Below are 25882 nucleotides of genomic sequence, written 5' to 3'. Positions count from 1 at the left end.
TCATTTGATGAGGTGAGAAATATTATAACATTACTACTCTGGGCTGGCTGTCGTATTGCGGATAACTGGACTATGCCGGACGATATTGAGATCGTATCGATGTGTTTTATTGCAGAGAAAGCTCCCGAGTATTTTGCTGTGCTCCTGGTATTTATTTTGGCAAAAACTTTATTAACACCTTCAAAACATTTTTTTGAAACAAAATACTGCAGATTAAAAGCAATTAAAAATATATATAATAATTATGTACTTACACAAATTTCTTTTTCTTGACACATGGATCCCCAAACTTGGAAATTCGATTGCAGTAACTCGCAGTTCTCCCAACACTGAAACAAAGAAAAAATTAAATTAAAATCACGTAATAAAACAGTAAATAATACAAACATTAATTTAAAAAAATATATTAACATGATTTCTGAATTTAAAATAAACAATAAAATAAACAATGGTTTGATGGTTTAAATAGGTACCTACCTACCAAAAACATAGGATAGTTTAATTTTAACAAATACGTTCCCGACGACCTAAAGGTGATGTCTTTACCTACCAGTGGGTCTATTCTATGCTTATCGACCGCTAAAGTGATAAAATGAAAAATATTATCAAACTTAGGGTAGGTTTGTATCAAAATATTAGCACTTATTGTAACAATTACACGAAGCCGGTTTTTATTGTTGCAATAAGTGCTATATTTTAACAGCACCTATCTTGCTGCTGTTAAAATATCGCACTTATTGCAACAATAAAAACCGGCTACGTGTAATTGTTACAATAAGTGCTAATATTTTGATACAAACCTACCCTAAGTTTGATACTATTTATCAATTTAGTGTTCGATAAGTATAGAATAGACCCACTGAGGCATATAACGGAAAAATACGAAGCTTGCAATTTGAGACATTTTTTTGATAATTTACAATTTCAACTGTATTAATGAATAAATATGTATCTGAAAAAATTAAGAAGAAAAATATTTTTTATTTTAATTCAAAGATAAACTTATAATTGTAAAAATGTGAATTTAATTGTTGAATCGGACCCCATCTCATTATTACATTTATATTTTATGGTCATGTGTATTATTGAAGAAGTATTAAGAAGATTTTTGACTAATTAATAGTTTTAATATTTTTTATATTTATTTAAAAAAACATCGATTTGTATAAAAATATTATAAATGTGCATAACTTGAAATCCTGTTTATTTATATCAAAACGAGCTTCAATATTGGGACCATATTATCTAAATAAAAATTGATATAAGTAAATAAAAAGGATTTCAAGTTAAGTATAGATAAACATTTATATTTTTATAAAAAACGATGTTTTTTAAAATAAATAAGTATAAAAAAAATATTAAAACTATGAATTAGTCAAAAATCTCGTGAACGATGCTTAGAAAACTTAATAAACTAAACTTTAATAATACATATGACCATAAAATATATGTAATACTGAGATGGAGTCCGATTCAACAAATTCACATGTTATTATATTTTTTACAATAATATAATAATTGTTATCAATCAATCAATCAATTATTATCTTTGACTTAAATAAAAAATATTTTTCTTTTTTTTTCAGATACATATTACCCATACTTATTACTTATATCAAAAAAATGTCTCAAATTTCAAGCTTCGTATTTTTCCGCTAGGTGCCTCTGGTAGGTAAAGACCGATGAAAAATGAATAAATACGCCATTATGAACGGAACCGAACCTATCCCAAAAATAGTATTAGGTCGAAATCTTATAATTTTATCATAAAGTCCACAAGTTTTTGATCTGGTTTAAAAGGCACAGGAATCATCGATAATCATTTTGGATTAAATTCAATGAGTTCTTATAATAATTAATTGCTCTGTGCTTTTATCACAGAATATTTCTGCACTAATGAATAATTATTACTACGTTGATTGAGTGGCGAGAAATTCGCAAGTGGGATTCTAATAATATTAAATTTTGCCATTGCGAGTTATGATGTTTTGATTCTTTAAATAGGGCTGCCACCCAAATAACAAAAAATACGATAAAAGACAATAATATTATTGTGTAATGTTTACATTGAAATGTAAGTAGGTAGATTAATTTCGTTCTTCGTAATGTTTGTTTATACAAACCAAAATAACTCATTGAGAATAACTACATATTATTAATTTATATGCGATATTCGCTAACCTCACAGAGAAAAAAAACATGAGAATAATGAAGTAAGTGTATTGTGTTTTAACCAGTGTATTAAGTTTGTATTGTGTTTTTTCTTTTAATAAATACATATACTTATGTATTTCATTTCATGCCATGGACATCGACAGTCGAGCAAATGGCCAACGACCTATATTCGTACAATAATTCATCAAGCTACCTACTTAAATATTGTGAGAGTCAATACGAAACATCTTGGGAGTGAAAATAGTGATTCATTTTCTTATATAAATTTTAAATATGTGGTTGAAAGATCCTGATCTTGGGGCCCGCTTCAGGATGTGGGGCCCATGATAGAATCCATTTGTCAATGAACGATGATAAATTTGGATTGACTACTATTGAAATTGATTGTGCTAATAAACAAGCACATTCATCGCATGAAAAACAAATTAATTTAAAAATGAATATAGGTATAAGTACTTAGTAAAACCTTGTTTTTTTCATTTTTGTATTAGTACACTGTTGACTATTTAAAAAGGTGTATGTATTATTTAATGAAATAAAGGGGGGGAGGCGCCAAGATTAGTTTTTTTTAAAGGGAGGCGTAGTAACATAAAGCTTGGAAACCACTGACATAAAGCAATGTTTTTTAAAGAATATCTTTATTTATTCAACAATTTAGGAATTGAAAAATAAAGATTTAACAAACAATTCTAATCAACTTCTAATATGTAAACCCCAATTAAATTCATTATCATAAATATTTATTACGATATATTTATAAATAGTTTTGACAAAAACTCCGTGAAATTTTTCAGTCAAAAATTCATGATTAAGGTTAGTAAAATGATTGAACATTACCATTTTTTAGTTCAAGACGGTCACAAGATGACATAATCACCATTCAAGCTAAGTGTAATTCATAAAAAAAATGCACAGTTTTGAACGCAGATTAGGTGGGTACCTTAATAATTAAAATGTTGTACCTTTGCATTTAGTGGCCATACCTTATTAAATGTTATCGTTATTCTTTGTATAAAAAACTGTATTTTACATCGTTACAGCGTTTTTTAACTTAGGTCGTATTCTCATTTGTACGGTGGTTGTTTGTCCGGTACAAAACTTGCAATCGATTTTTATCTAACTTCCCGGCTAGCTAGACATTTGAAACTTTTAGAATATATCAGAACACGATGCCAATGCATTTTTTTATACTTTTAGCCATCTTTAAGTATAATTGAATTCATTTTTAGTTAATTCTGTTTTGTATGAAACGTTATTTCGATACCATTATTGGCAACTAAATTATTAAATAATATATACGTGCGTTACTATCGAAATAAATATGAAATGACATTTCATTATTCAGTATTTCTATCAAGTACAAATTCTTTTGATCGATTAAGCTAGTCAAGTCAAGTTTATATGATTCAACAGAAAATACGGCCAATAAAAGGTATATTAACTTGATCAGTCTATAATAAATAGTCTTGGAAGCGATTATGGTTAAAGATGGCAGCCCTGCATAAAGCACGAATCGAAAAAGAAGAAACGGCTTGATAATACGTTTCTAGGAACGCGAAACCGGTTTCCTCTCAGCAATTTTGATTCATATTGCCCCAAGGAAACGCAATGATTTATCGTATATAATTCCACCTTTAAGATCATTTGTGAAATAAAAATTGATAGTATATTATGGCAACAAGCTTAATCATTACACTAATTGAATACCGATTTGAATATTTTGTTGTCTTAGATACCGGCGCGATTACTGATTACGGGTAGGAAAATGATTAATGGTGCTAGAAAACAAACACTCGAACACTTCTATAAATTATTATTATGTTTTGTTTTATCTGAATAATATTATTATAAATAAGCTATTATAAATTATAATGCACAGTTTAGAAGATCAAAGATTCTCTGAACATGCATCAAGTAATTGTAGTACATTATCTAAATAATAGTAATTCAAATAATGATTACAAATGGGAAACAGAGGGTTTTTTTATACCGTAAAAATACCCGACGATGTACCATCCAAAACTCTCCCTTTACCTGCACCTGCGGCTTCATATCCATATACAAGCATAACAACGTCAATCTGTTTCTGGGAATATCGAATTCAGTGCTCGAAATTGACTGGAACGGACCGGAGCACATTTCGTGAATTCCCCGAGATTATCGCTCCGTATCATGGATAAAAAAATATTGCTTACCGGTTCGTAAATTATTAAAAAGTAATAAAATTAATTTACTTTATATATTGTTTTTAATTTATACGAAACTTGACGTATTACATTAAAATATATATATATATTTATGGCGAGATGTACCTACCTACACCTCGATTTCTGTCCGTGGCGCCGCCAACATTATGCTATAATCTTGTATTGCATAAGTTTAAAGACTGCTATTCTAATTGACCGTCTTAGCTTGGCATGTAGGTAGGTATATAACAAAAAAATCTAATACCTACTTATACTTATTTTGATAATATGATACATACATATTTTAATATTTGAGGACAATTATGTACGAGCGCTTCGGTTCGTAAAATTGTCCAATTCGAGCGTTTATACTGCGCTGACCCACCATACAATAAATACCCTTAGTTTTCAGTTTTATCAACGTGGAATTACGGCTGAGAAGTTGTTTATTTCATATAGTTTAACAATGCCGTTTTCCAAAATTAACATGAATTTCAGAAGAATGGACGAAACGCAGGGAACTCAGAAATAATGGAAATTGAAATACCTAACGAGTAAGGAGTAGCAGGTAACCAATCTCGAGTAAGGAATAATCCGTGATAAACTTAAAACACGTGTCAAGAATACGTCGTACGTCGAATACTATCATCTGCCCTAGGTTTATGCATTGACGCTCATTTAATATTTGTGCATTACACACACTATTGCACGTGCATAATGCGTGTTTCATTTTCGTAGGACACTCACATATTCAAAACCCTGCATCAAAATGTATTGTATTGAATATAGCCTATCGGAATTATATGTATTATCTGTTCTGTGAGGAAACGCATCCCCTAAAAAATGTAATCACAGCAAACCAGGCGGCATAAAAAAAGAAGACCAAAATTGAGATGGCTTGATTGCATTAAAACACAATCACAGATGAACTTTTATTTAACCACATTTAAATAAGACGTTAATTATATATAATGGCCAAGTACTCCGAACGCGCCAGTCGCGGTGTTAGCACTAAATGAGTTATTAATAAAGACGCCCACCATGCCATATCGGGTCTTCAAAACTGGAAAACTACAGCTGAAAACCGGAAGCCATGAATAATGGATGCATCCTCGATAACACCATGAAGATGAAGTATATAATATACATGACAAAATATTGTATGTTATATTAAGTATATAAAAAAATATTGTTCCATGTATGTAGGTACCTATTTGTACTTATGCAAATGTGATAAAAATTTCGGAATTCATACTGAGAATATTATTGTGAGTGTATGCATACCTCAGTAGTTTTAATTACTGTATGTTGAATAGAAAAACTCCAAACATTTACTTAGGACACTTAAGTAGTATAGGTAGAGTATTATTATAATCTAGCAATCTTGCCATGCAGGTTCCGCAAACCATGTCACGAATATTGTCAAATCTTTTAGATGTCACATGTTGAATTATCTGTCACTCATTGTAGTATGTTATATGACAGATATTTAAACTCTTAAATCAATCTCCTACCGTATATGTTGCCCTGGTACTAATTGTTCAGAAATTAACATTAGTTATAAGGTTAAAACATCATCCTAATCTATAAAGATCTATATATAGTTAATTTATAGTATATTAAAATATATACTTTTTGAATAATTCTAGTTCACGAGTGCCAGAAGACTTACTTCCAGCAGTGAATTTTTACTTTAATTCATTCTTGGTAAATGCAGCAACTGAATATTTTCGTTTGAATTCAACTGTCAGGGTGAGTTTTCCGCGAGTCCATATTTTTTAAATACTACATCACCTGACCACGTTTCCACTTTGGAGCACACAGCATGCACAAGATCGCGCTATTCGATAGATCTACGTTCCGCCCTTTTTGTCATGCTATTTTGGCCATAAACATCCCAAAAAGTTTGTCAATTCATTAAGCGATAATTAACCTACCTACCTAAACGGTTGGTCAGATTATCATACTTGGTTTTTGAGTTGTCACTGTTTGAGGAAGCCCCTTCTTTCGGTTGTGACACACTTTCGACATGCCCACAACATTCATACACGCTACGTTACATATCAATTTATTATCTCTTGAGAATGGTATCTGCAAGGAGCCCGAAACATTGTGGAAAAAAACACACGATGACAGCCAAAAAACCAAATACGATTCCTCTTGTCACTGTGTCAAGCGGTTTCCTCAAATTGTAATTGTAAGTGCCAAGAATGAGGAATACCTAGGTACGGTAAAAATAGTTTTTAAACATCACTGTAAAAGCTTTGTTTTTACAACAGATACGTATATAGAGAAAGCATCGTGTCAATAATATGAATAAACAAATGGTTTGAAAAGTGGAGCGCATTTTTTCATTGTATTATTTAGTAATAAATAATCTAGCTCAGGCGACATTTTAGTCTATCCATCTGCATTATTTTTTAGAGCTTCGACCTTTAGTATAAGACTTAAGCCGAGCATATTCTCTACTGAGCTGTTCAATCTTTGAAGAGAATATTATTAAAGAATATTTTTTATTATCAAGACACTTTTTTAGACATACATAATGTTATAAACTCCTTTGTTCTTTGTTTGTATTTAGGTGTTACCTTTTTTAATATAATAATGTTATTGTACATTTTAGTGACATTAATCGACTCGATGTATCGTAAAAATCTTTAGGACTTCTATCAATGAATGCACACTGAAAGACGACACAAAGCATGGACATAGTCATGTTGCAAGTCTCTCCTTGCACACAGCCGTGTCAATGATGCGATGCAGTCGCCTGTATAAATGAATAAACGGCATTGCACATGTTAAGACAAATGAACAGCGACTTTGTATTGAAGTTTAAGAAAATAAGAAGGCAGAAACACTGGGTACACTCATGGCCAATTATAAATATACGAATGCACGGTGTTCCAAGAATATTTCGTAACCTGAAATGTCATTTCATTATGATCTCTGGTCATTTGACTGACAGCCCCACCGACGTGTGTAGCTCTACCAAACTGTTCCGGATAGCAGGTGACGAAGTATCTAAACATTTCCCTGATAGAATCCGACCTCATATAGGATATAGCACAAGACGAAGAATACTGTGTAGATATTGTATCACTTATATTTTATATAGGTGTAATGGTAAATCGATTATATTAACATAAGAGGTGTAAGAAAAAACACCTGATAGTGTTATTCTTAGATAGTAGGTAGTAGGTATATCAGCTGTACCTTAGAGCTTAAAGTGTGGAAGTTACATTTTTGAGTAAAGTATGTAGATTTAAATGTGTATTCACGATTTATTAATGCTGAAAATTTAGGAGTCCAATGACACATGGTTTTCAAAACACTTACTTCTAAAACGACGATAGTCCAATTTAAGTCATGTTTTCTTTAAGATAGCAAAAAGATTAGTTCCAAAAGTGCGGAAGTCCAACATACGGAGTTTTAGTCAAAACGTAAGTATTTTAACTAGATTAGATTAACTATGTTAAAACTGCTCTCCTGTAAAATATTGAATATGTGACTTCCAGACTTTCAGCTCGTTATTATCAGATTATGTGTACCTGGCAATCAACATTGGCAAAGATGGCAGAGTTCTTATTTGGAGCCCGTAAGAATTAAAATTAATGATAAGGGTGAGCGACTCCTGAATTCCTCCTGATTACCAAGGTGGAAGAGACAATGTGGGACTATTGCTAGTGGACGACAGGCAGAAAATTGATGGATATAGCACCATCGAATAAGAAGAATAAGTAAGATAAATGAGTGACGCTGTTTAAAGTATTAGAATAATGATAACTAGTGACGACAAATTTTGGGGACCTCTTACATGGATAAAACTAATGCCGCCCGATTTTTTCTTTATCTCTGCTGTTGCATTAATAATATATAAATAATAACAAATAACTCTGGGCCGGTTGACAGATCCAAATCACAGATAGCGCTGGCGTTCCGCTTTTCAAAGGAACCAAACATATGTAGGTACATACTTATGTTTGGTTCGTCAAGTTTGGACATATAGGAAAAACTCGTTCGCGTCGAAGAATAATTTTTTGATGCATTTCAAGCCACGGTCAATAGCCTTCCAGTCCCGCTTATGTGACATTCTGGCTCTGACAATACTTGCTCTATTTTGAAATCGGTCAGACACTTAGGATTAAATAGCTGCATTACACTGTGTACTTTTTGTTAGTCATTAATCATTATATATATATTGTTAAAATATAGAATTGGTAGATTGGTACAGTAATCATAGTCTACGTTTATTATATTATATCACGTATATGTTGTAGGTAAGCACTTAGGTATTTGGCATTATAATAACAAGATTGCTATATACAATATTCGGGTAACATATTCCCAACCCATGAATATCGATATTTATAAACAGATGCTAGTAATGATAATCCAAATGTAATGTTTGCTAATGTAAAAGTAAACCCATTACAGAACAGTGTAATGTATGACATTTTACAAACAATAAAGGGAATACAAATGTGATGAGTGAATCCACATTTTATTACATAATAAATGTTTACTGTTCTATTGATATTTGAATACAAATGTGGATTAATATCGCGATTTAAAAAAAAAGAAGGTTGGTAGTCAGTACTCTATGGATTAGATCACTAGACAGAAGAATTTATAAAGCATTTTCAATTACAAACTTGCGAATACACATGATATTTCAATTACACAATAATAACGAGCCGCAATATAATGAAACCTAAACACAAACTAAGAACACAGTGATATCAATGTATTTTAGTAAAAAACATTGATGTTTCAAATTGTTGATGTCTGTTTATACTTAAAATGTGTTACTGACTTGTGGCCCATTCAGCGAAATAAAAAATTGCGGCCGAAGACAAAGTGAATAAAGTAATTTGATTATAATTTAAAATATATATTTTATTAATAAAAACTCGGTAGGTAAAACTCCGTTATAGTTAGACTTTTTTCGTTAAATCTATAATGTTATTGACGTTGAACCGGTTGACCGTTGTTTTGGACGTTGGTTGGGTTTGTTTTTTAATCAACCCATTGTACATATGATTATGGATAGGAATAAATAATTATCGAAAAGGGCTATGTCTTCAATTTGTACATATACAGTATCACTGTCTATACTATGGCTCGTGGATATTATTTCTGGGGGTGATGCGGTTGATTAAAAATAAAAATAAATGTTTATTTGGATTATATTTTACCATTGACATCAAAATTATTAAAATTAAACATTATATGTATTTTTACTTAATTTTCCTTGAAAAAAGGTCTCATCGCCTTTTCGTTGCTCTCGACAGCTGTCGCGCTCAGAGCCGTTGCACCACGAAATACTGCCTGAGTGGCAGTACAAGATCAAGCTCCTAGCTGCGAGCCTCGCTCCCCGCGCCCCTCCTTCGCCCGCTCGAGCATATTCCGTCGAAAAAGGTACTGCACAAAATCACGCGATGCGTCACTTTCTGGTATTAGTATCGCGGTGTATGATAATTATTGGATGTATCGGTGCGCGGGCGACCTTAATACACGCTTAAATAATATTTATATTTTCATATAATATACTTACATAAATTTATGTACTTATATTATAATATTACATTTTTCTCAATTTGCTTGGAGGTGCTGCAGTTCCGCAGTGCATATTGACGAGCCGCCACTACATATAGACAAATTTAAATTGAGATACGTTGCATTATATACATACGACAAACGTCATATAAATATAATTTAAATTGATATAATTTACATAATTGATGTATCGGATATGATGAAAAAAATGAGCATGATTAAAATAACACTGCGTCGTCATCATTTGCCAAGAAAATAAATTCAGATGATATAATATGTCACCTTAAGATAAACAATAAATATTTTATCACACCAAGATCTGAGAGCCACAGTGATTAGTGTCGTGAATGACATTTCCATTTTTCAAATTGGATCCGAATTAATTTGAAATACTCACGCAGGTAAAGGTGGCCATTAGTTACGCCGCACACTCTCACGCAGTCTTAAATTATCGTAAGCTGACACTGGTGCAGAACACAAAGACAATACCCTCTTATATTATATTATGACAATGACACAAGAATGAAAAGCTCATCATTTGAGCGAAACACCTGTTGTAAAATATTTTTTTATATATTATGTGCATGTGTGACTACCGAGTGATAAAAGTACTTATTTTATGTAAACCAAGTAAACAACCATAACATTGACTTTCTATCGAATGAAAAAATACAGATTTGTTGATAGAAACTTTTATAAAACCCAATATATTCCTCATAATATGAAAGCGTCTCGAAGACGACGCATTGCGATTTGACGGTTTTTTAAACATAGGTGGTTCACAATAATTATGGATCAAGTCCATCAAAATGGATCCTGAGATATTTAGACTTAAAGTTAAAACTCTTTTTGTAAAATTCACGATTTTCACTGTATATACTGATGGGTATGGGTTTACGTAGGGTGTTGATTTACACTTTTCCACTTATTAAAAAGACTGATTCAGGGACATTACATAAGAATATTTCGCTTCACAAGTAACAATTAATTATTAATAACATTTGTAAACGCACGCTTTGGCGCAAAGAGGTGGCAAATCGTATTTAGAGGCGACGTTCAAGGCTCAACGGTAGATTACCGACTGACCGTACCTACTTTCGATCCTTCGTCCGCCCAGAAACAGATAACGGTACTTTCTTTTTGTTTGTTTCACTGTGCATCCTGGTCTAGCCTTGACTCATTTACAGTTACAATAATATTATCATTATATTCCCAACTCTGTCGATTGGAGGATTTTTGATGGGGGATTTAGGCATTATGATATTTGGTATCAATACTTACCATATTTTGATAGTACATGAATCAATTTAAATAAACAGACAAAACATAACGTGTATTCAGGCTTTATTAATATTAATTAATGTTAGCACCTCTTTATACTGCTGAAGGTACTGTCAAAATGGACATGGGTCACATTCAATTTGATGTCTTATCATTCTTATCAATACTGGTATTGCGATTTATGCGGAAAATTGAAGAGCTACGAATGTGATATAAACACACAATATAGAAATCTGTTTTATCTAACCACTGAAACAAAAAATCGAATTTTATGAAAATTGGACTTGATCCATAATTATTGTGAATCACCACATATTGTTCGGTGCGGATCAGGTTACCTGGAGAGATTCGAGAGGGGTGGAAAGTTTTAATCGCTCAAATTATCACAGAATTTAAACGTGGTCACGATCCTCAACCACGAGAGAACGACTAACCAAGAAGAAGATACTCACATGGTCATATTAAAACATTTTGTATTATTCCCCTTGATTTCGTTAAAATAATATACTTATTTAGTGTGCGGCCCGTCTAAGTTTCAATAATATTATAATGAGATGTAAATCTTCTAAAGACTTTGTTCTTTGTTATTTTACCGCCAAGATCATCGTATTGTGTTCGCAAAGGTATGTATTTTTAACCTTATTTATTTATCTATGTTACTTTATAAGCGCCTGATACATATTTTACCAGGAATAATAATCACATATTATATCATATTTAATTAAGTACCTACCTAACGAATTTTAAGGACATTTTTTTAAAATGGTAATGGGGTGGGCATATCGCTCGACGAGTGGATAATCGCCGGAAAAAATCTGTCATGTAATGGTTCTTCAACGGGCCATTGTAAAGTTCGCTGGATTGATAAACTGATGAACTACATTTGCGTGAAAGGGTTATAAATTAGAAGGCGAATTAACGAAAGTTGACAAGATTGATAATTCTAATAACATGTTTTTACACGACATTTGGTAACGACCAGGGCCGGTTTCGTCTTTTTAACAACGTCTCTCAACAGTCCCAAGTGATATGTTTTTGAAATAACATGTATACCTACCTACACATAATAAATATTAACATAAGATAACAGCCGAGTTTTATAACATGGCCTGACACACCCATAGTACTACGGTGTGGAAGGCCGGGGTGGAAGGTGAGTATGTGGAATGCACGTGAGCGAAAAGATCCGTAGTTCCCTAAATCAGATATGCCCTAAATATAAAAGTCCTGCTACGGACTTAATTTGAGAATGAGAGTTATTGTGTATTGAATATTTAATGGATCTACCGATGCAATATTAAATTTGTGGATAATAAGTTTTAGTTACATATTGTGTTATCTTTACAGCAGTAGAAAAATACCAAGTCTAGACATTAAACCATGTTTATAACACGTACACAGGATCTTCGGATTTCTTTCACTTAGGTACACATTATCTCCGTTCCACATCTTGAGTATAGCAACTCGCGCATATAAACTCATGCAAACACAAACAAATAACTCACCCCACTATGAAATTACCTCCTCAGACCTCCTACTTCCCTACTACCCGCTTTGCTTAATGCCAGGCTTTCATAAAGATCTTGGGATGAGGAACGCCGAACAAATTGCATCTCACGAACCGTTTATTATTTTTTACCTCCCGCTGCATTATGATGGTGCCCTGGTATTTTGCACGCATACGATAATTTAAGATGATTCTACGCCAGGCTTGACAGCCTTCCATATTTCTTAGCGCTCTTTGAAATGTGGCTTATGTTTGATAAAGCAAAATATATCGATACCTTTATAATTATGTACCCAAGTATATTGATATTTTGTATACCTACTTACTTCTCAGTGATTTATTAAGTTATCCCCTCGTCTAAAAATGCATACCGTTGCAATTTATAGTATTAAAATTGTTCATTGAATTAGTCAGTTTGGTTGACGATAAACCGCATATGGATAGCAGTAGCCAGAAGCAAAGAGAATATCAGGAAGTTGGAATTGTCTGGTGATATCACAACTGGGACAATTTGTCGTATACATGAAATTTAGTTCGCTGACTGCATCCAGCTACCATCGACAACATATTGTAGGTAAGTCATATAATTATATATGTACCTACCCGAGAAGCTTATGGACTTTTTGCTTCATCGGCGGTGATACGATACACATAGGCAAACACTAAATATAAATCAATATGACTCAATTTCACGATAATAGGAATATTATATTCCTTGTTGTGTTTAAAACACTTTTTTGGTATAATTCCTTAATAATGTTCAAGTCTCTTCAATATACGAGTAGATAGCTCAGGGGCCTTATGTTAGAACTTGCGAGTCCCAGTCGCCCGGTCGACATGACGTCATATGCCATCATTGTGACGTAGGTACTACCGGAGTGATAATAGCATTCGAGAAATTAACGCTGCTCAAACACTGGCGTTATCCATTGTCCCCATACACAAATATGTGTTTCAGCATGTTTAAGCCGTGTGCGTTGGGCGGCTTGCCTCGACCGTGTATTGGCTTACGTCACAATTACGTCATGTCGTCGGGTGACTTAATGTCACAAGTTAGAATATAAGGCCCCAGTAGTCGGTACCTATGTTGTATTTGTGGACATGTCATATTGAACGATTGCCATACGGCAGAAGATCTATGATCATGACCAAGTGGATACCCCAGCGGAAGCGACCGAGGAAAGACTATGTGGTGAAGGATGGAAACGGGACATATCCCGTATTGGGATATACAAACGTATTTATTTTACCAATATAGTTAAATAGTATTCAAGAAAACAAAAAAAAAAACCTCAACTACAGTCTTAGAAAATAGTTCCTTTTGGTCTCTAAATCAAAAGAATGGTTGGGCTGACTAGATACGTTATACTTTGCAAGATACGGCATGTGGTGGATTGAATCCAAGATAGGTAGATACCTGAGAAAAAAAGTGTGGACATGTTTCGTCTGGACGGTTTTATCTAACACATTTCAAGTCAGAAGAATGACGAAAATTTTCAATTTTATAAAAAACAGGACCCTGTTTAGATCAATTTAAATTTCAATCACAACTTCCTTCCGATCATGTCCGATCCTAATAATATCATATGTGCCTCCCACAGAGTGGACAGATTTTGTTTTATCGAGAAATGGATGTCAGCCACTTGCTCAACATATTAGGTGCATACTCTGACTCATGCACAAATTGAAAAACAATATGTGTACATGCCAGAACCAGAATTCGAACCTGGGACCCACGAGGCTATAGACCGACGCTTAAGCCGCGCTTATGACTGATGAGCACTGCCAGTATATTTAACTATGCTGACGACAAATACGTACTAAATTGTAATCAACAAGTCACAGTGTATTTGAAAGTATTCGCAAATATTAAGAGACATTCTCACATGTAAACAATCACGTTCGTTTTGCGACATTAAAAGATTTGTATAATCAAAGAACACATTGACAATACACTAATCCTTGTATCAACACCCCCTGTTATTAAAAGTACAACCGCCAACAGAGCGTATGATGATTTACTCATTTGCAAGTACTATTTGATTAAATATAAATATTTATTATAGCCGAGTTGCGTAGATTTCTAGGTGTGACTCGAGAATAAATAATTCTCTCGATGATAAAACCGAAAGGCCTCCAGTTTTCCTATGTTTGCCTTATCGATTAAAACCTTAGCGTAAGATTAAATACGGACCGGGCGTTGTTTCGATCCCGTCCCATAGCAATTATACGCGTTTATCTATCCACTATGCAATTATATTTTATCAACCGGTTGTGTTTTATTTTTGCACATTTATTATTAATTATATTCAGTGCCGCGAAGTTTATTATTTATTTACGCGCGTAGTATTTAACCAATTATTTAGATGCGACAAGGCCGATAGACGATAGTGTACAACAGTGTTTCCCAATTTAATTTACTCGATGAATCTCTGTCGGTTCTGTACAACGTTAAGGAATCACTTAGATATTACTTACTAATAAAGAAATGCGCTGAATGGAAATAATTTGCTGGTTAGAGGGCAGATACATTTAAATTGAAAGTAACATTTTCCCAGGGGGAAGGCAATCACACGTTTTATGCACTTTTATGTCCCAAAAATAAATGCAGCAGCACTATATACGTGCAACATTCTTGGTATCCATGATAACCATCTTAGAAATTGGGACGATCAGTTGTTTGTTCTCCCAAGGAGCATAACTAACCTGCCATTGGTGATGCCAATTGGGAGAGCAATAACTATGTTCAACCAAATCGCTTCGGCTATTAATATATTCTACCTATGTGAGGATGAGAATTAAGTGGACGTTGTTTTATAAATTCTTAAAATATGGTATGTTTAGCTCACTCGGTATACTTCCTTGTATCTAATTTATATTTGTTTGTATTTACACTTTTCTACTGTGTAACAACTTAATACTGATCTAATATGTTTCCAAATGTCATGTTGTGAACGTCTTAAATTAATAATTTGTAATTTTCACTATACTTATTATGTAAAAAATAAGTAAAATTTGAATCTTGGTATAAAACAATAATAATTTTATTACTGTCAAATTTTAAATAAATCAGATTGGGTTAAACCAGCCGTGCACATGGATAGACATGTGCTACGGATGGCTCAACAAAGTCTCTCATTTGGCCTCCCGTTTTTCCAAGCCATTAAAATTCTGGTTTCCTGAAAAGCCACTAATCTCATTAGACGTAATTATGTATACTGCGGATTTAGAAAATTATAGCATGGCCTCGGAAGATGTAAGAATCTTGGCGAGCAATAAGGGCTCTAGGTCTAAGGGATGCCCCATGGTGTCCATGTGCTCCAACTGAGGAGCGAAGAACATAGACAATAAATAAGATTTTTAAATGTGTAGTTTGAATATGAAGTTGATTGAAATACACTGATTGAAAAAAAATATATAAGTATACAAGTGTGGATAATATAATTATTTACTGACTTACAGGGGATTACCGGTGAACACGGACCATACTCTATCACGGTTGCTTGGGTATCGTTTCTGAGTAGGTATTTAGATAAGTAGGTGTTGTAGGAAACATTTGATGAAACCGATAGGCTCTGGATCACAACAAGTCAGTTTGGTACACCAGCTATTCAGTAAAAACGACCTTGGCCATATATTGTCTCGTCCAACCATCAATACGTCCAACAGATAATATTATAGACGTACCAACAAAATAAATTAAAATACGTATTTTTCTTTTACTACATATTATTTTCCACTGAACCCCTAATTTATTTACCTCGCGTTACACCATTTGGGTAATGCTAAGCGATATATTAAATTATTAAATTTACAGGTGTGTACGCACAACAGGCACCCTTTATTAATTTTCTATTTTGTTTTGACTGAATTGTCTTTTATCAAATAATATGTAATGTCAATGATACATTGTATCGTAGTAATACTAATAATGGTTTACCAATTAATTGAGTGTTCTATAATTATTAAATATCACCAGAAGTTCATTGAAAGCGACTGGAATAATTATATTGTGGCGGGAATAATGAACAACTTGATTGATGTAACCGTTTACAAAACCGGGATAACTGCAAATACGAGGGTAGCCGTTTATATTTCGGGAACAACAAACAAAAACGATTTTTTTATAAATGAAAACAATTTTATTGTTTTTAATAATATCGTCCACGATAATTTCTACACTTTTCCATGCGTTTGAACCAATCTGGAAAGCATTTTTGCCACTTTGCAGAAGGTAACTCCAAAACATGGTTTTTGAATGCATCAACCGCCTCTTCTGGTATAGAAAATCGTTGACCACGCCATTTATCTTTGACTATCTGGAATAAAAAGAAATCATTTGGTACCAAATCGGGGCTGTACGGCGGATGACCCATAAATTTAATGTTTTGAGTGCTCAAATCGGCGCTTGTTTGAGCCGATGTGTGAGAGTTCGCATTGTCTTGATGAAGGATGACTTGACGCCGACGGTTACTTTTCCTTATTTCACCAAAAACTTATGGCAAACAAATGTTTGTGTACCATTTAGAATTGACTGTTCTACAATTCTCTAAAGGCACAGTTGCGACATCGCCCGTTTTTTCGAAAAAACAGGCGACCATTTGCTTCGAAATGCTTCGAGCGCGAGCAACTTTTGTTGGTTTAAGCTCATTTTGGAAGACCCATACGGTCGACTGCTATTTACTTTTGGGCTCATACGTATAGATTCAAGATTCGTCACCTGTAACAATCTTGTAAACGTTTTTTGAAGCACCTCGATCGTATATTTTTGAGCATTTCCTTGCACCAATTGACACGCGCCTTTTTATGCGATTGTCAAATTATGCGGGATCCAACGCGAATATAGCGCCTTCACGTCTAAATATTCATGCAAGATCATATACATGCTAGTGTTACTAATTCCCACGGATGCCTTAATCTCAAGGTATGTCACATGACGATCTTGCATTATCAGTTCACGCACAGCATCGATGTTTTCTGGAGAAACAACCGATTTTGGACGACCTTCACGCGGCTTATCTGTGAGCAAACGACGGCCACGATAAAATTCATTAAACCAGCGATATACCGTAGTTTTTGATGGTGCTTTATCGCCATATAAAGGACTAAGTTCAGCGATGTACTGTTCCCGCGATAATCCACGTCGAAAGTTGTGAAGAATAGTCACACGAAAATTTTTACGATTGAAGTCCATTTTTTGGCGGAGATAAATTTTTCAAATGAATTTAAAAACAACAAAAAGCATCCGTACTTTTTGAGTACTTTTGCCGTTCAAATGTCAAACTTCAAAATACAGAAGTCAAATTTCACCTAGCAACACCAGTGTTGCCAATTCCCGGAATATAAACGGCTAACTATGTATAAATACGTTTTGTTTTGTATGGTTTATGTTTTATATTATACACCTACTATTACTATCACAACTATTGCATACGTAAGGGATGTTAACTGACTATGTTATATGAATCGGAATTATTTTTTTCTAATATTATTTAGTAGGTAGGTATCTATGTAAATTCAACCCTCCATTATTTTCGAGGTTAAAGAAGTTGGACCTCACCTACTTCAGAATATGTGCTTAAAATTAATATATCCAGCAGTTTTATATTGTATATTATACATTTTTTTAATTGAATGTTCAAATTTTTGTACAAACAAATACGATGGCTGAATGGAGTTTGTTTTTTTGACACTTATCATTAATTACACCACTTCAGTCCAAGAGAGTGAAAAAAGATGGAAATATAAGACATTGCAAAGTGTTGCTCAACTTTCAGCGTTCCACTAAAGATTACTAATTGTTGTTAACCATATTATATTATTTAAAGCTTTCCAAAGTTTCAACCGTAAATCGCGATGTAAAAACCTTGTTAAATACGTCAGTTCAATCGACACAATACATTGCTTACACTTCCAATAAATTGGCAGGAAATTCCTGTTATGTGTTAGATCCGTAGATAATTTCCCCTTAACTGTGTTTCGCTACTCTACTAAGAACAACGCCTTATTGGTAATCCTCTCCCTTGCTTGGTGTGCCTCTAAACAGTTTCTTTGCGTTTTATTTTGTATTTATTTTCTTTTCATCGCACTGGTAAACCAGAAATAGTTAAGAGAGCCTTCGTTCCTGTGTAATTCAATCGGAATCACTTGCCCTTAACCGTACTTGCTTCGTATTCCCCGTTAGTTGGTAATTATGTTCGCGAGGTAACGCGGCCCTCGCGCGATATCTTCTGGCGCCTCCTACGCGCCTAATAAAAAATGGTTATTATTTTTACACTATAAGTAGTTTTGGAACTTAAATAAATTACTGAATTTATGGAATAATAGTGCCTGTACACGTGCATGGATTTATTGGCAGCAATAGTGCGCATTTTAAACTATCGTGACAATAACTGTTTACAGTTTACACGTAAAAGTCCTGACTGTCTGTCCAATCTCATTCTTCAAGAGTGAGAGAGACGTGATGTAATACTTTTATGGTACTATTACTACTATTTGACAGGTAGCGAAAAAACCCCACGATGGCCGCGCGACTTAAGCGTCGGCCTATGGCGTCGTGGGTCCCAGGATTCGAACCTGGGTCTGACTAGTACACATATTGTTTTTCAATTTGTGTATGAGTCAGAGTATGGAACTAATAGGTTGAGCAAGTGGCTGAGATCCATTTCTCGTAAAAACAAAATCTGATAATAAAAACCTCCACTCTGTGGAGGCCCATATGATCTTATTAGGATCGGAAATGGTCGGAGAGAGGAGAGAAAATCGGTTAACCTCAAAATTCATTCGAAGTTCGTTTTTTTGCCGGCAGATTTGCCACTATCGTTCTATTGCGCAGGCGCAGATAGAAAAATCCTACAGTCGCATGAAAATTCAGAAGCTTCCAAACTTTTTTGATTTATGCATGCAAGGTTGATACATACTATTGATGTGTGTTTCACAACTGAATCGTGGTCATTATAAAAATTACTATTCAATTAGACGGGTTTAAAACTAATAGTAGCCTCGCTTATCAGTCCTCCGCTATCAAGAATCAACCCTGGATACCGATTCACCAAACATCAATAAATAATACTTAATTGAACGACTAAACATGTTATCAAATACAATGCATGTGTTCTGCCTACCAAAGTCGTTAAACATAAATATTGTGTCACGAATCTTATATAACACGCATAAAAGAAAATATAATACCTACACAATAAATTATAACAACCAGACCTGTACGTTACCTATGTCTTTAGTGGCAACTTGTAACAGTTGTAAAATAATGGCAAGTACCTACTAGTAAAGGGTATATATAATTCCTTTTTTTTATTTAATTTTATTTCGAACAACTTCAGAAGGTTTACAACGGTGATTTCCTGTTACACACTTTGTAACAGGTGCGAATGCCTCTGTTATACAGTGAAGAAGAAAATGGCATCGAGGAGTGTGCGCAGGGCAAAGTGGTCATTTATGATCTCGTTTCGCGCGCAAATTTGATTAGCCGCGAGAGTTGTACACCATTATGTCAATTTCGAATGGGCGAGCGATTGGATATTTATTGTGCGCATATAAATTACCAACCTACCTACCAACTGTAGGCCCTGCTAGCCTGGTAGTTGGAATCGATTATATCAGGATAATCTACTGAGTTATTTGACACCCCACTTAGTGAGAACTTTAATTGTGAATATGGATAATATCGAATATCGTTTTATCTACTACAGATCGATGAAGGTCTCTTAATGCAAAATTTTTCATCTTACTTATGTAAACAGGCACCTAAACCAGTTTCTGGTAGCCTAAGTAGTTGCAATAAATTAAATCGTATTAATCTAGGTACTACTTTATTTTTTGAAGACAGGTAGATCATTTTATCTACTAACTTTAAAAAATATATCTATTAACTGCTACATTATATAATATATTATATGCCCAAGTTTTTATATACGCCATACGGTATAATTATACTAACCGTAAACGGTGCAGCCAGACAGTAGAAAAAAATGTAGAAAAGGGATAGTTAGTAAATTTCCAGAGTAGAGGGGGTGAGAACTGCCAATGGAAAAATCGAGAGTAGTAGAATGCAATTAGGCATGGCCCCCACATCTTGAACCGGGCCCCCAGGCCAGGATCTTTGGTGGACCCCCTATCCATCGCTAGAGTTAAGGGCAGCGGGACGCCTTAGCCCCCAGAGCCCGAGCCCCCAGGCTAGAGCCTTGTCAGTCCCCCCCTTATGGGGGCCATGTAATTAGGCATCAATTTTATCAAGACAGAAAAAGGTGGTTTGTTAGTACCTACTAAATATCTTCCCAGACATGAAGCATATTGGCATTAGCAAAGTTTCCTCAATTTTCTCCTAAAAGTAACGAAACCGTAACCAACAACTACAAAAGTTAGCGACCGAGCGCGACCAGGCGAGCAGGGAATAGTACAGAGGGAAACTTTGATCAAACAAATTCATCAAACACTTTACATTCTGTGTACACGCTTTCTCGGTACAGCAGACAAATGATTATCCACAGCAAACAGTGTCGGAGAAGCAATCTTAAACAATTTAGTTCACGCACGCCACTGACTGACCCTAATTAAATCATTAATCTCGAATGATAAACGATTGAGAGATGGAATATGAACGGCGACTTATAAACGGATTCTGAGAAGATAAAGAAATTGTTTTTCAATCATCTAATGCGGTAGACAAAAATTATTGATCATTGCGACGTCTTGTTTTTTTTTTGGCTTGGCTCTTGAAACCGGTGTGGATCTTGAAACCCTGTTGTAGTTACATCGTCAGTGTATAAACCAGAGGTTTTCAAACATTTTCGTTTCACGATGCTTTTGTGTATAAAATTATTTCATGTCGCCCTATAAAATTGTATGTGCTGAGCTACCAATTTAAAAATTCTCCATCATAAGTAGATTGGAGACGTGTTTTTACTTTTCCAATTAATTATTAAAGTATTAATAACTATTACGTTTTACTATTACATTTAATATATCTATATATATGAAAGAAACCATGTACCGACGTGGAACTATTTATAGAAGTAAGGTAAATAAAACAAAAAGGCGAATGGGCACCATAGCAGTTTAAATTCTGTTAAAAATAGCCACCGATGCATACGAAAGCGCATTGAATTAGGATTGTCTGGCCATTTTTTACCGGCGTGCGGTATCTCAGGGCGCTGTAACCAATAGTTTGAATGTCACTGGACCTGTAAGCGTTTTTATTGAATTTTATTTTATTTCAATTGTACTATTCAGTGGCGGCTAATCTTGCAGGCCTGCATTTCGCAAATGGGTCTCCAAATCCGTCGTAAAAATATAAACAAATACTACATGGAACAGATATGAACGACAATGAAAGTAACTGCAATAAAAATAATTAACTTTGTAAATAAATTGATATATTTTTTACCGTGAATTATATGTTTTAACCCGTGATGGCGAACCTATGGCACGCGAATGTTTTATTTTGAAGAGAAAAAATATACCTGTAATAATAATAAATAACAGATAACATTGTATAAAAATAGCAGGTAATAAATACTCTTCAAGAATAAGTATTACGTTTAATATAAATAAATACTTGCATAGCTCGGTCCTTACATTTTATGCGTCACATAAAATATTATCACACTAACCTTATCAGGCGGCGGGAGAAGCCGCGCCGCGCCGCGAACCTCTGATTTAGAACGATTTACAAATTATTCTTGAGACCACTGTAGCGAGAGAATGCCTCTTCTGATCGGAGCAATTCTGGTGTCAATTTTTGCGTAAAAAAACAAAATAGGTAATACAATAACAAACAACAATATTTCTACCTACAAAAATAGCTGTACCTAATAAGATAATAAGTAATTGTGGCAGATAGTTTCAAAATTGGTAGACCGAAACTTATGGCGTAATTTAAAATAGTAATAAAGCTATATGTACCTACGCTATGTTCAGTGAGTGATATCTAGAGCATCATCATTTTTTTTAAATGGAATTCTTAAAAACCATTTCTTTTCTCCATGAAAATCTGCTCGGCACGTCAGACAGTGAAAAAATAATATTTTTTGGGAAATTTTGGCACGCGTACGTAAAAAGGTTCGCCAACCCTGAACTATACTGTGACAAAGTGTAGGTATCAAACGCAGTCATATTTTGCAAGACTGCTAAACTATAATTTGTCGTACAAAAAAATATTGCGATATCTATAAGTTGTGATCGATTGACGGGATAAAGTTGATTGATATAATTGTGTGGTGATGCGTTGCCTAAATTTAATTAAAGCCAGTCCGAGGGGATTTATATTATACATGCATGGTTTACTGCCAAGCGTTTGATTTGTAATATGACAAATTGAAATTGGTTAAATTTAAATACGTGTCATATTTTTAATAAATATTCACATAAGTAGTCGAATAAAATGCCATTTGTTTTCCACACAGCAAAGGTTTAAACAACTAGGTATGAAATCCTTCACTGAATTCCTTTATGACAATATCTAATCCAAATGAATTAATTTTATATATTCTAGGATATTTATTAGACAGAGGCAAAACATAGTGCTATGGTAGGCTATGGTAAGTAATAGAAAAAAAGCATAATACTTTTTTTGTTCATCTTCAGTATTATACTGAATAAAAATATTATATTTTACCTGTTCATAATAGATATTTTACAAAAAAGACAACATGCATTAAGGGGGGACATGCTCGTCGAAGGTCAAAATTGAGTTTTTATTGTATATTCAAACCATGATCCTGGACACTCCTTAAACGTTGTAGATGATCTATTTATATAATTTTGAAGCCTTATTATCCTTTATAGTTATTTTAAACATTTTATGACTGCATGAAGTATTTTTGTTACATAAAATAGTATTCTTTTAAACCTCTCGCTCTAATGTTTTAGAATACAGTCATATTTCGGTACATAACTGTGCAGTGGTGTTAAGATTTTTTAGATGTTTTAATTTTTAAACGTATTTATAAAACCATTAGCATAATTTATTACGAGATAATTTTTGTAAAATATTCACGATAAAAAATTATATTGATAATCTCTGTGATCCCAAATTTGACAAGAATTAGGCATTTTATTATTCAAAAAATCGGCAAGAATAACACATTTCAAGATGATTCTAAAGATATTTATTATAAGCTATGTCTTTGACCATTCAAGTGTGATAAACATCTTATGAATAATGATTGCTTTATAATAATTATTGACCTAAGAATAAGGTAGTGTTTTTTTGAAATACGCCATTTCTTTTGTCATTCCCCAGTAGTTAAACTACAACATACGGCCGTAGCCATAAATTAACAAGCTATAATTAAAGTAGGGAGTAAAATGATATTGACGCGCGTGTTTGAACATGTACCGTTTAAAAAAAAATTTAAAAAAATTCGGTTAGGTACATGTTCAAACACGCGCGTTAACATAATTTTATTTCCTACTTTAATTATAGTTTGTCATTTTATGGCTACGGCCGTATGTTGTAGCTTAACCACTAGGGAATGACAAAAGAAATGGCGTATTTCAAAAAAACACTACCTTATTCTTAGGTCAATAATTATTATAAAGCAATCATTATTCATAAAATGTTTATCACACTTGAATGGTCAAAGACATAGCTTATAATAAGTATCTTTAGAATCATCTTCAAATGTGTTAATCTTGCCGATTTTTTGAATAATAAAATGCCTAATTCTTGTCAAATTTGGGATCACAGAGATTATCAAAATAATTTTTTATCGTGAATATTTTACAAAAATTATCTCGTAATAAATTATACTAATGGTTTTATAAATGCGTTTAAAAATTAATAAATGTAAAAAATTTTAACGCCACTGCACAGTTCTGTACCGAAATATGACTATATTCTAAAACATTAGAGCGAGAGGTTTAAAAGAATACTATTTTATGTAACAAAAATACTTCATGCAGTCATCAAATGTTTAAAATAACTATAAAGGATAATAAGGCTTCAAAATTATATAAATAGATTATCTACAACGTTTAAGGACTGTCCAGGATCATGGTTTGAAAATACAATAAAAACTCAATTTTGACCTTCGACGAGCATGTCCCCCCTTAAGAGCAACCGCGGTCGAACTCGGGTTAGAAAAATCTACTGTCACGATAGTTCAGTGCCCTTAATTAAAGTATATATTTACAAAAATCTATCACTGTACGCACGTTAAACTAAAATACCTAATGTAATTTGTGTTGTAATTTTTATAAAACTTAATATCAGACACAATTTGTTTAGATCAGGGGTAGTCAACCTGGTCCCCACTGCCCACTAGTGGGCGTTTCAGTTTTCATGGTGGGCTGTAGAGGCGTTGGCGGCAAATATTGAAGAGGCTGATACAACTTGCCAAGAAGAACTGTTAGAAATTAGATATTACGATGAAGAAAGTAAACATAAATTCGATAATGGTGGATATGAAGACCTATGGTAAAATAAAAAAAATGTCTGTCTTATATCCAAATGTGGAAAATGATATTCAGTTCATTGATACCTTTCCCTATATCATATCTTGTGGAATCAGAATTTAGTGCTGTTAATCATATTTTAACCAAAGAAAGAAACCGCCTGAATATTTCCTAAAGAGACCTTCGTTTGTTCCTCACAAAAATTGATCCAGATATCCAGTATTTAGTATCGCAGCATCAGCCTAAGGGATCATTGTGGAACCAGTGGGCGGTTAGAAAATTTTACTACTAACAGAGATACAAAAGTGGGTGGTAGGTATAAAAATGTTGACTACCCGTGGTTTAGATTAACAAACACATTTAATATTATGTTTAATTAATTACAAATTTATAAAAAAACACAGTTTTTTTAAAACAGTATTATTTTTGGCATAATGTCAGTTATTTTGAGACAACAATTTGTGATAACTAATTTCAGAGTAATTTCAATAAAATATGTATAAACCTATTGTCTAAGGTATAAACTATATTAATAATTTTTGCGTCTTTATGTTGATATACCTGTCGCATTATATAGAAACACAGAAAAAACACTAAGCGTCGAATTAGTATGTATGATATCATGGACTTGATATTGTCACCTTTATTTAATTTTACGGTTAAATAGACAAATAAGAAGAAGACGAAGAGGGTGATAGAAAGGATGAATGTCACCCAGACGAAGCAACTCGACCGTAGTATTATTTGACTAGACAACTAAGAA

The 25882-nt window shown here is 33.5% G+C and overlaps 1 protein-coding gene across 3 annotated transcripts in view; it reads right to left on the bottom strand.

The window, feature by feature from the left end:
• LOC147070983 (uncharacterized) overlaps nucleotides 1–25882 on the bottom strand; it is a 944473-nt gene that overhangs the window by 87217 nt on the left and 831374 nt on the right. For all 3 annotated transcript variants that reach the window (XM_085949029.1, XM_085949030.1, XM_085949031.1), the window contains one exon: nucleotides 255–329. In XM_085949029.1, the coding sequence (XP_085805155.1) occupies nucleotides 255–329 (75 nt within the window). The remainder of the gene's footprint in view (nucleotides 1–254; nucleotides 330–25882) is intronic.

Source organism: Rhyacophila brunnea, unplaced genomic scaffold (genome assembly GCF_057557595.1).
Source record: "Rhyacophila brunnea isolate RB1 unplaced genomic scaffold, BYU_Rbru_1.0 scaffold_21, whole genome shotgun sequence".
In the NCBI taxonomy this organism is placed as follows: Eukaryota; Metazoa; Arthropoda; class Insecta; order Trichoptera; family Rhyacophilidae; genus Rhyacophila; species Rhyacophila brunnea.
This window is presented reverse-complemented; position numbering and strand designations above follow the sequence as displayed.